Source organism: Acanthaster planci, linkage group LG02 (assembly GCF_054643075.1).
Source record: "Acanthaster planci isolate LZ-2023a linkage group LG02, COTS_SCS, whole genome shotgun sequence".
Classification (NCBI taxonomy): domain Eukaryota; kingdom Metazoa; phylum Echinodermata; class Asteroidea; order Valvatida; family Acanthasteridae; genus Acanthaster; species Acanthaster planci.
In genome coordinates, this window is record NC_141778.1 from 13,410,262 (window position 1) to 13,427,109 (window position 16,848).

A 16,848-nucleotide genomic window follows, 5' to 3' on the forward strand; every position below is an offset into this window, starting at 1 on the left:
AAAATTCCACTTGGTAGAAATTATTCCCAGTATAAAGTTTTTAGATTGCGTATAACTCACCTGTGAGATGATAAACGGAGATGAAGCCCAGACCGAACCTGCCCACCTTCGTTAGGTCTTCCAGCTTGCCACTCTGCTCGGGGTGCTGGATGTTCTTCCAGTCTTCCTTCCGAAACGTTGCGTCGTTGTAGGCATAGAGGGCTGGTCCTTGGAAGTCCCGCAACGTGTCAGACCACAGTTGGCGATCAGGATGTTGTGATTTATCGTAAAGAAAAACTACCGTCTTTGCCTCTGCATCGTCAGCATTCTGCACCAGTTCCTAATAAAATATTTAAGTGAAATGCCTAATTCACACATACAGGTGTCATATAAATCGACATGTAGAGCACATTTTATACATAAATTTTTCCTCGAGGAATAGAATACGTTTCTCTTCATTTTCGCATTGTGCATAATTTTCAGTGTGACTTAAATAAGGGATGTTAAATAATCCTATAATCTTTATCTTCAGTTATTATGATCTTTATTATCTTTAATAATCTTTAAAAAGGGATAGCTATGTAAAATTCAAGAGCTAGGCGACCCTACCTTTAATATCTGACCACCTTCAGGGTATTTGTCAAGAACTCTTTTTATGTATATATGTAAGGGCGGCAAAGTCTGCCCAAAATCGTCATCCTCTGTAAAATAAAAGAATGAGACATCATTATCAAACTAAACTACATTATGCTGTCTGTCACAAGTCTAATTCCTTACTATGGCAGGTAACCTTTAACTCGTCAGTTTGACCTGAAAAAATGCGCCAATGGAGTTTCGTCAACATATGAAATACCTGCCTTTGTTCTGAAGTTTTTCTTTTAATTGAACAAAAAGAATATGGTCAGATACTGAGTTCTGGAGATAGGCCTACCGTTGAAAAAGTGCTGCCTTTGTGCTGAAAAATGCCGCATGCGTATAAGGCCGATTCATATTTCAGAGAATGTAATCAAAGTAAATTTCGTCACAAAAACGTTCACAGCGAAATTGCTCAGGTTGAAATGTGTTACACTTGAGCGAAACAATGCAGTAAAAATTTCGGTCAACTTGTTTTCATACAATAACTACGTGTTACAAACATAAAAACGAGATTTAAATACTTTTTATTGAAGTGACAAGACGGTGGGGGTTCTTTCCATTCTTACAAAAACCTTTCATTCATACTTTTTATAGGACGATATTATCGCACAAGACATTCTTCGAAAGAGCATAAGAAAAAAACACAAGACGGTTGTTGTTAAAAATTACCTACCAACAAAGTTTTGAAGAAATTAACAAATTGCCATTTCTATAGCCTAAAAAGGCCGCTTACTCAACACGATCAACAGTAACAAATTCAAATTTACTTATTTGTCCTTCAGGAAATTTGCCTTGCTGATATAGATTTCTGCTCTTTAAATAAAGTACATATTAACACAGCATACAGGCATACGTTGACAATAATGAATTAATAATAGATACAGCTTAATATCTTATCCACGGCTATTATTCTCGTTCGTTTAATGTAGAACTGAGAGATCTTGAGTTAGTTCTCTTTCATTTGTCTAATAGAAAATGGTACGAAGAAGTTTGCATATCGAGATGTCCCAGCTTTAATTGGTTTCCATCGTCTTCCGCTTCCGTTTAATATAGTGATTCAGATGATGAAACACGTCATCTATGACAGATTGAGCTTTTACAAGTACCCAGTCTGTACACGTACGTTCTTCATCTTAATCAATATTGTGGTTTGATATTGTATCTGACTAGTTTGCTTTACAACCCCGTCTAAGCTTTTGTTGATCTTCTTGTCTAGAGTTGTTATACCATATCACACAAACTCAAATAATAGTGCTTTGAATGATTGATGAATAGAGCAGACACATGATTCTTTCATTTACATGATAATGTTTCACTTTTCTAAGGAAGTACATCTTTTGGTTGTATTTTGTAGATGTGGATCTCATTGTTTTTTTGCCATGACAATTTTATATTCAGTTTCTCTCCCTGGATATATAAAGTGATTCACATTTTCAATAGGAGCATTAGCAACGTACAACGGCCTGGCAGTAGGATCGAAACTTTTCTTTTGTCTGAAATTAAACACTATTTCCTTGGTTTCTAGATAGTGTTCTTTATACCAGTATTCAAATGAATTGATAATCATTAGTCATTTTTATCTCCATTTTCAAACAACCCCACGATGGCAGCGTCTTCATCTGCATATTTCAATAAGCGGACAGACGGGACATTGCTGATGCAGTCATTAGTATACAAGTATAAAAAGAGAGGCAGATAGAACGCAGCCTTGTGAACTCCTGGTGCCAGTCGTGATTTCATGGAAAAGGTGTTAAAGGTTAACCTTCACCTTCTGTGTCCGTTGGGGAAGCATTTTCGTGAATCTATAACACAATGGATGACAGGACAGCCAAGTCGCGTAGTTTCTGAAGAGGCTTATTGGGCTCAATTGTATTGAACGCCGAGGAAAAAAAATGCCTGGGCGTAACACCGAGAGGCTCATCCAGGTGTTCATATAGCATATTGGTCAGCATGAGAACCGCGGGTGACAGACCGTTGGGCTTGGTAGGCAAACTGGTTTTCATCTATGAAGGGACGAACTAGACCTGTAAGCCGTGAGAGCACCAGTCTTTTTAAAGGGCCATTAAATTCTTCCATTTCTCATCATGTGTAATCTGACTGACATAGTAAAACACAATTTAAAATAGTAAACAGTTGGTCCAAGGAGGTCCGCATGGGCCCTGTAAATATTTCATTGCCCTGACATCAACGCTGTGGGACGAAAATCATTGTTGTGGGACGAGAACTCTTGAGCAAGGCGAAACAATGAACACTTTCCATCTGTACTGGTACAACTATTTGTGCTATTGACATTTGGAATACCCTAGTGTAAGGGATGGCCAGCTGGAACCACGGACGTATATGAAAAAAAAACCTGGACTTGCAACGCCTTTGTGTGAAAAAGAAGCCAACAGGCGGCCATTTTACCAAGCCGAATACAAATGCGCGGGTTGGCTCGCTTCTATTGACGCCAGGGAGAACAAAGGCGGGCATTGCCGGGCAAGCTTTGTATTCGGCTCGGTAAAATGGCCGCTAGTGGATTCAATAATCTCTATAAGCTGATTAAGGGCATGCGAGTCCTGATTTTTTTATATACGTCCGTGTTGGGACGCGCATGTCCTGACGATTTCCTAGAGTTAATATTTTAATAAACTGCTCGCGAACGTCTGCCTCTGCTACGGTGAATGGTTTGCCATTGTCTGCCTCACGGAGTCCTGCAACCTGATCAGCAAGTCTTTCCCTATAGCCCTGATTCTGAAAGCGACTGAAGAAAGAGTTTAGTTCGTTTGCCTTTTCTTTAGGGTTTCCAACATCTTTAAGAGTGTCTTTAAGAGTTGTTTTTGAGGGAGTAGCCAGTTATTTCTCGTAGGCATTTCCATGCATCCCTTTGATTGTTTGTTTGAAAACACCGTTCAACACCGTTTCGCTTCAGAGACTTTTCCTTTTAGATATTTGGTTAATTCTTTAACTCGATCCACGTTTCCGTCATTAAATTGGTATTTCTTTTTCTCATAACTGATTTTATTTGTCTGTTAAACCAAGGTTTATTATTGGTATATATGGTAATTTCCATAGACTGAATGTGCAAATCCTGACAAAAGGAAATATAACCGTTATCGTGTCTGTTCTTGTAAGTTATCGCAAATTTCTCGGAAACCATTCAAGTCATTAATATCAAATGCCGTTTGTAACGTTTTCACACGATTCATTGTTCCATTCTTTAAAAGTTTTCTTTTGTGGTTTTCCAGACTTAATCTTTTGCCTACAGGGTGTCCCAGAAAAAAAACAAACCCTGAGGAAAGGGGTTAATATTCCCAAACTATGAGATATGATTACAATGTATAAGGATCTCCGAAAAGTAGAAGCAGCATTCTTTCTAATGATACCTTGATGGTATCCCTCCTGTAATGCATGACTGAACACCGTTGTCTTGAAAATGGGGCATCCAAACTCAGTTGTACCACTTTGGATAAACCAGTGAATTGTCCTCTGTCATGCTTGTCCTGGATAAGATATCAGGGGCACACCGATTATTTACACAATACGTAAATCACAGTTAATTATGCACCGAGATCGAGTAATTGCTCTTAACCATCAAATTGAATGGCCGCCCCGTTCTCCGGATCTCACGCCGTGTGGTTTTTTATGGGGGTATCTGAAAGACAAAGTTTTCACCAGTCCACCACGTAGCATTCAAGACTTACGAGGTCGCATTCAACAGGAGGTCGACAGCTTACTACATGACCCTGCATTGGTGAGACGAGCTGTGGCTGACATGCGCCGCCGTTGTGAACTCTGCATTGAAAGGGAAGGTGGACACACGGAAGGTGTCGGACACGAAGAAGGGTCTTCAGTCATGCATAACAGGAGGGATACCATCAAGGTATCATTTGAAAGAATACTACTTTTACTTTTCGGAGATCCATATACATTATAATCATATCTCATGGTTTGGGCATATCAACCCCTTTCCTCAGGGTTTGGTTTTTTACTCGGACACCGTGTATACTTAGGGAGGAAGTGAGTGGTGTGGTGAACAATACAACTTGTCAAAAATGTTATTTCCTCTCTTGGCGGAATCAACGCTTACTGATGGAAATGAAGTGTAAAACTCTGTCCAAGTACAATTGTTGAAATCATTGAGTATGATTATGGGGCATCTGGCGATCGCACTCCCACTTCATTCACCTAATCTTGGATGATCCGTACAGCAATATCTTTATCCGAGTCTGGGAAAATTCTCTGGGCAGGTAGAATGGGCGAAATGAGACAGACATAAGTTCAATATCTTTGGAACAAATTAGTCTTCTTGTAAAATTCTTGCACCACTTTTTGTTAATACAGAGGCACAGTCCACCTCCTTTCTTTCTATTTGTTGTATCCAGAGAACGATCTAGTCTCATAAGGAGGACCCCCCAACGATTTCCAAAGTATTTGCATAAATGTCTGGTTGAAACCAAGTTTCTGTAATACACAACTGACTGGAATTCCGGTACTCATGATCGTTTTTAGCAATCGCCTCTTAGTTCATCCAATTTTTGGCTTAGTGATCGCTGCCTGATTCCCCCAAGCTTACCTCGGCGAATTGTTCTTATTCCGCCAGTCTCTCATCGGCACCCACATGGGGAGATACGGGGGTCGAAGAAGCGACAATGGGCTCATGCCCATGTTGAGCAGGGACTGCCGTCAGTACATGTGTTTAATACGTGTAGTATGCTGAGGTACGATCCCACATTGAAATTCACGAACATAAACGGAGCAGAGTATAACTATGCAGACAGGCAAACAGGATTTGTCAACAAGACATGATGACTTAAGTCTATAGTACAACACAAACACGAGACTCGAGGAAAAAGTGAAGTTTTAACGATATCTGATGCTAGAATCATACAGCACAAAAATTATGCAGTTAGTCGCTACAGAAGAACGAACAAGAAAATGTAAGTGTAACACGCATTTTGTATGGAGAGCTACCACGTTTTAATTTGGAAGTTTTCATTAGCATGAAAATCAAAATGTCAATTGAAGTTTCTCCCATTCACTGTTTCAAAGGAAGTGGTAACATTGCAAGAAAGCTTTTCTTCATGTACGCAAGTCATAATAATCCTTTTTCATATCTTCTTCAAATTTCTATGTGATGCAAAACTATACTTCTGGCCTGATCGAATGTAAATCTTGCTTACCATAGGTTTACCCCTACTATCGATATTGCGCTCAGGAGTATTCTCGTGTTAGCACAAGTAACACGTTCCAACACTGCCTAATTGTCCTTTTCGAATCTTCCAACAGATATTAAAGCATTCTTGGGTTTTAGGGTTTTAACATTCAGATGACTTACCATATTCCTGATCTTCCTGACTGTACACCCTGTCTGCTTGTTCCTTGCTGGCATGATGTTGAGTAACTCGACGCATCTTAGGCTTGGAGCCATGAGAATCAAGTGGTGCCTTCCGCTTAGACTGGGGCATCTTGCCAATAACAGGATCCAATGTTTGTCAACTAGTTACATTTCCAAGTCTGGAAAAAAATACCAACTGAAGTAATGTTCCTATACTGTCTTTTTACAAATTATATTAGGTTTAGGCTATCTGAAACACTGGTACATTTTCTTCCTTCTCGATTGCGTAAGATTTTTTATTTTTTTGCTTTCTTAAAAACCCCATTCAGTTAAAATCAGACCTATCCGGTCTGATTTGCTTCCCTACTCTTACTTTCAAATTTTAAAACCTTAACCGCATTAGTCCTCTATTTTCACAAAACAACAAGTGGCTGTCTTTAATTAGACTGGATCCAGCTATTTCAACCGCATGTACTGTTGTCACGCAAATCCCCAGGGGCTTCGCCAATTCAAAAATAATGATGCGAATTACAAAGTCTTGTAACAAGCAGTACAACGCAACAAGCTGGACCGGAAAGAGTCAATCTCGCACGTCCAACGAAAGGGACTAAAAACGAATCAGCAAGATTCACCAAGAAGAAGCACACTTTATGTTGGACGAATACAAAGGTCATAGATAACAATGCCAATCACATTTTAAATTAAGGCTAGCTGCAAAGAGGCGCAATGCCGCCTGTCAGAAGCTAGACTTGAAATCAAGTCCTTAGTTGGCTGTGTTTGTCGTCCATGAGCCAGCAGTCAGTGCTTATCCCGTCCACCGTTTCCTGAGATCCATCCAGCGTGTTACGCTGATTCGGCCCATACGGTAAAAATGTACGACGCGTGGTCATTTTCTGTCAGTACCGGGCTTCGACGCACGTCGGCCAGCCCGCGAGCCAATCGTGCCCGCCTAACGTCTTGATCAACCTGGTTCTTGGAGGATATTCATACATGCAACAATTGTACTGCTTATCCATATATTTCACTGGAACTCAGGCCGTGTCCAAAACGGGCTTCCAGAGCTATGGCTGGGTCTATTGTCTACGTGTCTCCACGCATTTTCAATGGAGCGAAGACCTAGACCTAGCTCTAGACAAGAGATTCGGATGCAGCCTCACTCTACATAACAGACTCATCCATTTTATGCATAGGGATGTCTATATTTAATTAATGCGACTTTCTTTCACATTTTACATTAGTACCCCCATTTCAATACGATGCTTAAAGACACGCTTTACATATATATTTCAAGATAAATCTACTAACAATCTTTTTTGGTAAAACAACTTAACGTTTTATGGTAAGTCGATCATCTTTTCAGAATAATGTAAATACCCTCTTCCATAAATGAAACCGTTTTTTTTTTACTAATAAACGTTCCACTGACGAATCAAACTGTCCTTAAAAAATACTCATATAATTGGGATTCTTAGCCAATCAGAGTGCTCTATCCAGTGTTGGTAGTAAGCCCCATATGAGACTTAAAGCTTTTTATGGTAGAGGTAGCGAGTAAACTAGATGGATATCTAAACGGATATACAGTATCTCTTTCGTGAGTATGTGGGGTTTCGAAAAGAACCGGCAATCCTCAATGTTTCGGACAGTATGCTCTGTCCGTCGTCAGGAGACTGCAGAGGGTCCAGTGATGAGGCAGCTTACGTGGTGTGAGGGCGGTGAGTTGTGGACAAGATGCTAACTCTGAGTCCAACCAGTGGCTTGGGGCGTTGAGGTGTGACGAGTCTGATGGAGGGGAGCGTGGGGGACGGTAGCCAAGGGTACAGGAGACCCATAAGCTGGAAATGTCCTGGGGTACAGGGGACCCATTGGACTGAGATGTGAGGATGGGACGCCAGATGTCGCTGATGTGGAAACCGATGTCTTGTGATACTGTGTTGTTGTTGATGATCCCGATGGCTTCTCTGGAGCGACGTGAGTGCCAGTGCTTGATGCTGGTAAAGAGTTCGGCTTTGCTCCAGTCGATCTTGTGGTCTTCGATGTGGGTTTGCTTGAAATGGCAGACATTTGTATTCCCCTTTCCTGCCATGGGCTTTGTGTTCGTTGAGTCTGGTGGAGAGGTCCCTGCCGGTCTCGCCGATGTACACTGTGCCACATTTGCAGGGGATCTTGTACACCACAAGCTTGTGCAGTGGGTTGTGCCGGCCATGTAGAAAGTCAGCAGGCTCTGCATTTTCGGGGTGTTGTATGGAATATTCGAATGCCATGCTTGTGAAGGACGTGCTGGATGTACTGGGAGGTACTGTAGGGGAGGGTAATGGAACTAGAGGCCTTAACCATTGGCTTGGGTACGGGAGACCCTTCGGCCGGGGGTGGATCTTGCATTCCGCTGTAGTGCCGTGGAGAAGTGAAGGAGTTCTTGGGTGAGGTGTTCCTTGTCGCACATGCTGCATGCCCTACGTACAAGGGCCCGGTTGACTGAAGACTTGGTCTTGGGGTGATGGAAGGACGCGCCGTGGGAGTATATGTCAGTGTGTGTGTGGGTTTCCACTATACTCAGCGGGTGAGACTGCTGTCCCGCTTTCTCAATACCTCAACATCAAGAAAAGGGATGTTACCATCTTTTCCCTGTTCCATTGTGAACTGGATGTTGCTTTGAACCATTGAGGTGTTCTAGGAAGAGCTGGAGGATATGTTGCCCATGCTTCCAGATGACGAAGGTGTCGTCTACGTACCAGAGCCAATCTTGGGTCTGTGATCTGCAGTGTTGATAGCGAGCTGTTCAAATTCTTCCATGAAGAATACCGGTACGTCAGCCAAAACCAGGGATATAGGGGATCCAATAGAGGTTCCGGCTGTTTATTCATAGAATCTATCACTCCGTCGGAGGCTTGATGAGTTGACACAGTTGGGCAGCAGGTCTTGAAATTGTTCTGGAATAAGATCGGTGCGGCCCTTGAGGGTGGGGTCTGCCTGAAGTATGTCTTGGTGATGGTGGCGGCCTCGGAAGAGGACGACGTTTGTGAAGAGGGAGACGACGTCAAAACTGACCATGCTGTCGTCTGGCTGGAGCGTGAGGCCTTGAATGAAGCTGGTGAACTGGTCTGACTTCTTGATGTGGTGTTCGGTGTTGCCAACCAGGGGGTGCAGTATCTTGGCAAGATGTCTAGCTGTGTTCTAAGTTGGACCCCCTTGAAGTGACGATGGGCGTAATAGAGTGTCCGCCTTGTGGATCTTGGGTTGCCCGAAGAACCTTTGGCATTTGGAATTGGCTCGACGGAGTTGTCTGTACTAGGAATGGGAGTTTACGAGCCCTATATGTTTTGCACAAAAGGGCTTGCAAATTGTTCTAGTCAGTAACTGGGCACCGTCGGACAGGCATATTGGGGAGCGAGGTTGCACTTTTTACTGTCCCCGCGAGTTGTTAATTAAACTGAACGACAAACCGCACCGCGTACGCATCGTGAGGAAAGTAGACTACACCCAGTCAATTTCCGACTTGATTTCAAGTCTTTTCAGAAGCTTAAGTTTCATGCTGGTGAATCAGAACCCACTTCAGCTAAACGCAAAAGTACATTTGTTTGAGCGCTCTATGAGCAAAAACCAAAACGCTTCGCATGAAATTAGTTACTTCCTCTGAGGTTTTTTCGATAAGGATTAGAGTTGAGGCGACGAAATCTTCATATTTTCAAGCACCGTTTGATTGTTTTTCAAATATCTGGAAACCTTTGTCCATCGTCCATTTCAACACCGCACTGTGAAGAAGCATTTTGTCACAATATTAAAAGCACGATGCTGTAGTGCTTACTTGTACGTTATCATCTGCATTATCTATTTATACAGTGTGACCTATTCACCCATCTTATAATAGTACTGTAACCGGTCATTGAAACCCATACAATAGCACGAATTAAAAAACACTATAGGACAAAGTTATGATAAAGTAAAACTCTAACGCTCCACATTTTGGATCTAAACCTCTCACAAAGTGGAATTTATTATACATTATGGAAACATGAAAGGGTCCATTAGAATGATCCTCACACAATTGTCCAATTATAGTTAATATGTACTCCTGGGTATGCACCACTCGTAATAAGCTGAATTGCGGGCTGCACGCAAGGTGAATTGCGGGCTAGAGCTTCAGACTTGTTCAGGTTTCTTTCGTCACGTACATCGACGACCGAGAATGGTGGATGGTGATCCAACGCTTCTCACAATTTGTTTCCTAACTCCCAGAGAAAGGAACTCTTCTGATTTCGTCCGCCCTTGTGCGCTTCAAACGAGCAAAATTTTTCAAGTTTTCATTTTGCTCTCAGAAATTCCTCTCACACCAGAAAGTAATAGCTATATGTATAACGATTTTAGAGGGTTTTCCGAAAATGAAAGTGAAAAAAGTGCTGTAGCTAAGAGAAACTGACGTTGAAATTTATGCCCTTCTTGTATATTTGCAATGGGCCGCTAAAGCTTTTTGCCTCTACATGCCATTTATGCGCATGCGCACACAAATCAGAATTTATTGGTGGAAGCTTGGGTACCTGGAATGGTTTGACACTTCCTCATTGTGCCTTCGATTTGTGAGGTACTATTTTGTTGTGGAAAATCAGTAGCAATGATTTTCAAACCGAGTGGGTTTTCGCTTTGCAAATATCGTTTGCCACACGCTCTCCACCAACAGAGCGTCTTCCGTTTTCGTTCATCATTCTTTAATTTTCGCATTATCTTTTTCCCATCTTTCATTCGGCTGAATTTTCCATACTGAAAAACATGTTTGAGAGATTTACATCCAAAGACGATCTTCATACACACCCTGAAATAACTGCGAAACCTGTCGCCATTTTGAACACTGATGCATATATTTTCAAAATTAACAGTTCTACTTGTCAAAATTTAACATAAATATAAGCCAGCATTAACTGTTGCAAGCTTCTTCGTTCCATCCAACCTTTTTTGTTTTATTTTGTTTTGTTCATTAAACCTTCAATCAACGGGCCATAAAATGCAGAAATATATGAAATTTGAAGGAATTTGAATTGCTGTTGTCTGTGCAGGCTATTTCATAATGTGCATGGGACTGGAAGTTAAGGGTATCGCCTCGCTGACTCGGACAGCCCCTCGACCGAAGACACAGTCGGCAGATCTCCCGAAATTCTCCTTCTAGAGTCTTGAATGAATTGTTCATAACTGAAAATCCCTGTGGAATCGACTCTACAAAAGAGTTGATTGTTCTGCGCCGCTGCAATAGTAAAAACGCACATTTGTGCGAACTGGTCAGACCCTACAATTCGCCAGACCATGGGTTACGGACAGACCCAAGCACCAATAGAAAATGTGAGTCTCCAAGTGTGTGTTTGACAACATTCAAAACCTACTTTCGAGCCCAGATGGAGGGCAATATTATTGGATGACCATTCTGCTTCTGCTAATTAAAATGAAAAGGCAAAACAAAAAGCAGAAGACTCACCGATCTCAATGGTGATTGCTGAGCTGTAACCAATGCTGTATCAAATGACGATGGCAGAATTCAACTGAACTCACGAAGGGGCACGAGTGTAAAAGATTAGACAATCTCGCTTAAGGGCTTGCAAAACGCTGTCTTGAGTCAAGCAGTCCTTCGATTTTTACCCCAAATGGCGTGGCGGAAACGAAAAATCATGTCTGCAGTAAATTATAGATCTATTCCTAGTGTGAATAGTCTTGGTCCAAGACGTGAGTGATTAATAGAGGTTTTTGCAGAGCACCCTTGCAGAGTATAATTCTTCTCGCAAATGAGGCCATGTCAAACTTAGCCCTACTTAGAAATATTTTAAAGTATAAATATTACGAGGTCAGTGTACAATGTCGTGTTATTCAAAGTCACAGACATTAAGTAATTCGGAAACAGTTGGCGTGCTGATCTTCTCTGCGGGAGAGGGTACAGTGCATTTTCCCACGATCTAGTTTTAACGTCTTGAGCCAAGACTAGGTTTCCGCCCTCATTAAATAAACACCCCTGACGTCAGTAAAACAAGTGCTGACTCAACATTGACTGATCCCCGTCTGAATGAATATAGTTGGATCCACCGCTAGTTCGCCCCTAGCAAATACGTACGTTCCCCTTGTCAGAGTTTGGCATACTGTATCAGTGGTGCGTGGCGGAGCCAATGGGGGCCAGGGGTGTGTTTTCGCATTTTCTCGATCATGACTCATGTCAAATTAACATCACAAATAATTATCTTGCTCCTTTACCACATATCCAGCAATGTTTAATTAATGAATATGTGCCCCAATTATAAAGAAGAAAAAGCAAAATGTTTAATACGTTGACATAGGGCCTACTGATTATGCATTGCACGGTGAGAGCAAATGCTATTTCAAAATTAACATAAACCCTGGGGAATAACTACGAAATTCATTTCTCACTACAATCCCTCTACGTAGTCCGACTGATACTGTAGGGACCGGGAGCCAGTCAAGACTTGAAAACATGTTTCTCATTCGGGGATTCCCCACAACTGTGTGCCACTGAGTAGACTGGTTCCCTTACCCTTGTAGTTTATTCGCGCTTGGTTCTGTATAAATTTGCGTTGTGAGTTTTGATGTGCATGTTATTTTACTCTGCTGTGCTCAGATGATAAATATTTCAGTGTTTTCATATCTCAGAAACTATGGATAAATAAAATATTTAGTCCGGAATAACACCCTCATCGTAGGAACAATGTTTTCGGTTTAAGGCAAGCACAAATTTTATATTATACTTCATTCAGAAGATTTCTCAAACAATGAAACTCATACAGTAGTGGAGATCGATCTATGCCTGAACGGGACACGTTCGGGAAATGAACAAAACCAACAAGTTCTCCCATTGTTTAAATTTGAAAAATAAGCGGTGTTTGGACATGGTTTTCATGAATATTACCAGGTTCAAAACTGTATTATAAGAGAGTTTCCATAATTAAACCTTATACAAAAAACTTATAATTCAAAGTTTGAAGAATAATACTCATACTTATCAGCCAATGTAATTAATCTTTCTATGAATGATACCAATTCACATTTATGGATGCATAATAAGACTTTAATTAGCCACAACATGATATGAATCACAAGACATAAATTAAAATTAGCATTGATTAAAACCTTAATGTGAATTTCTCTAACCATTTACATTAATTAATTAATGCAATGGACTAAAAAAAATCGGAACATGATTCAAGACGTTTTCAATCTGAGTTGGAAGCATAGTCTTAACTGTGAAGCAGATGAAATTTTTTTAAAGTGGATCTGTGAAAATGTACAGTGTATCATGGAATAATTCCTCCATGAGCTTATTGCAAGATACGCTCATGATATCACACATGATGCACGCATGATATCGCACTTGATCTTATCGAATTCTCAAAAACACCCGCCACCCAATCACTGCTCATGTGAAAGAATTCTCTCAAATTTAAATAGGGCCACACATGAGACCATGGTTTAGTGTTCATATTGTATTTAAAGTGCCCAGTTGAAGAACTAGGTTACAATCTTGGCGAGTATCGCTCTGTTGTAGTCAATAGCCCACAGAGTGTCTTTCAGGTACGCCAGCTCACTTAACCCTCTGACACCAGTATCTGTTTCTACCCACTTGTCACCAGTTGGCACTGTAGCCGATATCCCACTACGGTAGAAAATTTCGCTGGTATAATTTGTTCCATACACCCTTTGATCCCCTACGCTGATGTATGAAAATACCCCTCCAACAGCCAACCACTCAGACCCAATTGTATTGGTGTCTGGGTCGCCGTAGGTACCCTTCCTGTACCAAAGTTGGTTATTCTCTGGCAACCCCCAGTTGATACCCCACACACCTGCTTCACCTGCCTTTATGCTTTGCATTCTCGATCCGGGAACTTTTTGCCACTCACTTCCGGCGATGTTGGTGTTACTCGCCCCTTTACGAAAAATGGGTTCGTCTCTCTCTGATAGACCCCAAACATGACCCTTCTGAGTTACGCTGATGTACTTCACCCGCGTTTTGTCGGACAGTTTCACCCATTTAGTCCCCGTAGGTTCAGAGGCAGTTATGCCTTCTCGATAATACGGTTTATAATATTGGTCAAGCGCCCAAACTGTATTGTAGCCTACACTTACTTGCCTGATTTTAATCGGTTTGTCATTTAAAACCCCAAGCCACCCGTCACCCAAACTTTTCGGGTTATCGTAGGTGTTACGGCGATAATACACAGAAAAAAAAATGTTAACTCCCCAGACTCCACAACGACCAACCGAAGGACGGATCATGGATCCGCCAATTTTGGTCCAGTAATCAGACACAGCCAGGCCATCAGCTGATGCATCGTCATCGATTTCCCTTGAGTTCCTCTCGATCTGTTGAGTTTCCTCCTCGGCCAGACTGTCCTCAAGTCTTTGGCAGTGCGCCATCAGTATCCCTATCGCCACCAACAAAATTAACATGCGCTTCCAACTGAAGATGAAAAAAAAACGAAAGTGGTTTTCGCTCCTTATAAAAGTCAGCTTGAGAAAGGACGTTGGTTTCCAATAATTATGCTGCTAAGAAATCAGCAACAGGAGAGAAAAGTACTCATTATTCGTGCCCTTAGTATCATTGTCAATGTTGCCGTGCCCAACGATATATTTGTTTCATTGTAACACTGAAGGTGTTTAAATTTTAACATTTCAGTCTTCAAGTAAAATGACGCAGCTAATAAACAAAGCATACGAAATCACAAACTTACCATACAAAGGCCATAGCAGATTATTCAAAGTGCGTTCTTCGTTAAAACTGAGAGTGGTGTTTTTCACCTGTAAACAGGCCATAATGGACGGATAAAAGTAACGGATAGTGATGTGGAGACACGTCATAATTTATATAGTGTATGATGCAATGCTCCTGCTGCCGATTACAGATTTGTAGTAATACGTAGCACTTTAACAGTTAGCATATTAATTTCATCAAAATATCAAAAGCGAGAACAGAACAATAAACATATCACATAAAAATTTAATTAAATGTTGATAAAGTTGACACTGAGGCTCCGTTTTCCTAACGAAATTAACTATGGGGGGCGCATCCCCATAGCCCCGTCGCTACGCCCCTTGTGGTATTTCAATCCCAGTCTTTAACATTAAAAGCTTCTATTCCCCTCATTATTAAGAGCTGATCTGGTACTCACATATACACGGCCCAGTTTCTTCAAATCAAAAAGGTCACTTGAGGATTCGTCGTTTCAGTGCTGGACCGCTACGAAATGGAGCTGCACAAGTGTGAAGCCTAGAGAAAAGTAGCGCTTGTTATATACCTTCCTGGGTGGTGCGTGTTTTTTTTTTAATTACATTCTGTAGTCAGTAAAGCACGAATTTCTGAAAACGTGGAACTAAAATATACTCATTGGATGGATATAAAGATTACCATTTGTTATAAGCCAGTTACTGCCCGTATCATCGTAAAATATTGCCAAAAGGTGTAGAAGAGACTCACTTTTTCAATTGGTTTCGGTTATTACCCCCTATTTCTCAATTATTCCTGCGGTAGCCTCCATTTCCAGTGGATTTGCTTCTTATCATCATCCGTTCAACACTAATAACCTGGTTATAAATTCTGAACTCTGCGTATCCCCGTGAAATTGATTGTAGAGCAAGTCTGAATCTTTACACGGCAGGTGTAAGCCATGTTGTCATAATCGGTAATTGGACCGATTCTCATTTGCTCCGGAAATCGCAAAAAGGATTTCTGATATAGGACCTTGTTTAAATTTGTCACCTTTGGCGGACGGAGTGCTTGAGACTGTTCATCCTATGTAATTACAAAGACAATTATTCCCTTTTAAACGGCTGATTTGAAATTGACTCAGTGCTTCGAAAATAACTGAAAAAGGATTCATAGTTTGGAATTTAGAGATGGTTTATAATCAGCAGTCAATAGCCCATTAAAACTTGTTTCTAGCAGAAGTGCAATGTGAATTATTCTCCAAAATTCACAGTGACAATGGCGTGAATATGTGCCAGAAATTGGGGGTGAGGATGGGAGTGGGATCTGGGGGTGACTTGCCCGACCATGGAAATATGAGGAAAGCCGGGGGCTGACAGTATTATATGATACAGAGTTTCATGATATAGATGTCCATCTGTATTGTGTGTTACATTCATGCAGCATCTTTAAAACAGAATGGAATATTGATTGCTTTTTTATTGTTTTCCCTCTTTGAGTGATAGTTTTAGTCTCTGGGAAGTCCAAAAAAGTCTTCACATTTATTTTTTTGCATTCCACAAAATGGGGCAGGAGGTGATTCAATAGCCCATCCCCCATCTCAAAAAAGGGGGAATTTATACCTCCATCCCGCGGGAATTACGCCCATGTACCTTGGAGATGTCATCCGGTCATCCTTTTGAGTTGGAGAGGCTGGCTTTAGCAGATATGATTATTGCTAAACGGATGTAGAATTAAATGAGCACCAATGAGAGAACAAAATGGAAAAAATTGAGATGTGTTTGCCATCTGGTTTCATTTCCTGTTTGTACTACAAACTTAAACCACGAGGACATAAAAAAGCTGGTTTGGAAATGTTGTAACAAAGGAATCAAGTTTTTCTTTTCGCTCCCAGTTCTGCATCTATGATTTCCTTGGACCAGATGTAGTGTTATATTCCATCAGTTTGTAGTCAAGAGTTTGCATCTGTTCTGATGATTAAATTTTTCTGTCTTGCCCTCTGCATTTGTTTGCCTTATTAAGTTCTGCCGGGTTTCAGCTAAAATGTGAGAAAAAAAAGCCGAGCTCCATTTCCTTCCTGCCCCACATTCTACCATTATTCATTTATGTTACAATACTCCAGCGTAGTTCAGATTTCACCATATTGCGGACAACACAAGCACAGGATGCTACAGCAGTGAATAGAACAAAGTACTAGGCTATATAAGAAGTGTGGGAAGGGAAAATGTAA

At 41.2% G+C, this 16,848-nt stretch overlaps 2 protein-coding genes across 4 annotated transcripts in view; both read right to left on the reverse strand.

Moving 5' to 3' along the window:
• The window catches only part of LOC110973183 (sacsin-like), a 37,205-nt gene extending 25,615 nt beyond the window's left edge, over positions 1–11,590 (reverse strand). Inside the window, exons 1-4 of one of the 3 annotated variants that reach the window (XM_087132579.1) lie at positions 11,391–11,581; positions 5,933–6,111; positions 589–680; positions 61–319 (exon numbers count right to left, since the gene is read on the reverse strand). In XM_087132579.1, coding sequence (XP_086988705.1) covers positions 61–319; positions 589–680; positions 5,933–6,062 — 481 coding nt within the window. In that variant the 5' untranslated portion in view covers positions 6,063–6,111; positions 11,391–11,581. Of the gene's footprint in view, positions 1–60; positions 320–588; positions 681–5,932; positions 6,112–11,390 lie in introns of all 3 variants that reach the window. The other 2 variants (XM_022223797.2, XM_087132580.1) reach the window with 2 other exon arrangements.
• Positions 11,591–12,193: 603 nt separating this feature from the next.
• LOC110973243 (perivitellin-2 31 kDa subunit-like) lies at positions 12,194–15,216 on the reverse strand. Its single transcript, XM_022223924.2, has 3 exons — positions 15,085–15,216; positions 14,647–14,713; positions 12,194–14,375 (listed from the first exon to the last, which is right to left on the reverse strand). The coding sequence occupies exons 2-3, from the start codon at positions 14,658–14,660 to the stop codon at positions 13,424–13,426; spliced, it is 966 nt and encodes a 321-aa protein (XP_022079616.1). The 5' UTR covers positions 14,661–14,713; positions 15,085–15,216; the 3' UTR covers positions 12,194–13,423.
• Between the last annotated feature and the right edge of the window lie 1,632 nt (positions 15,217–16,848).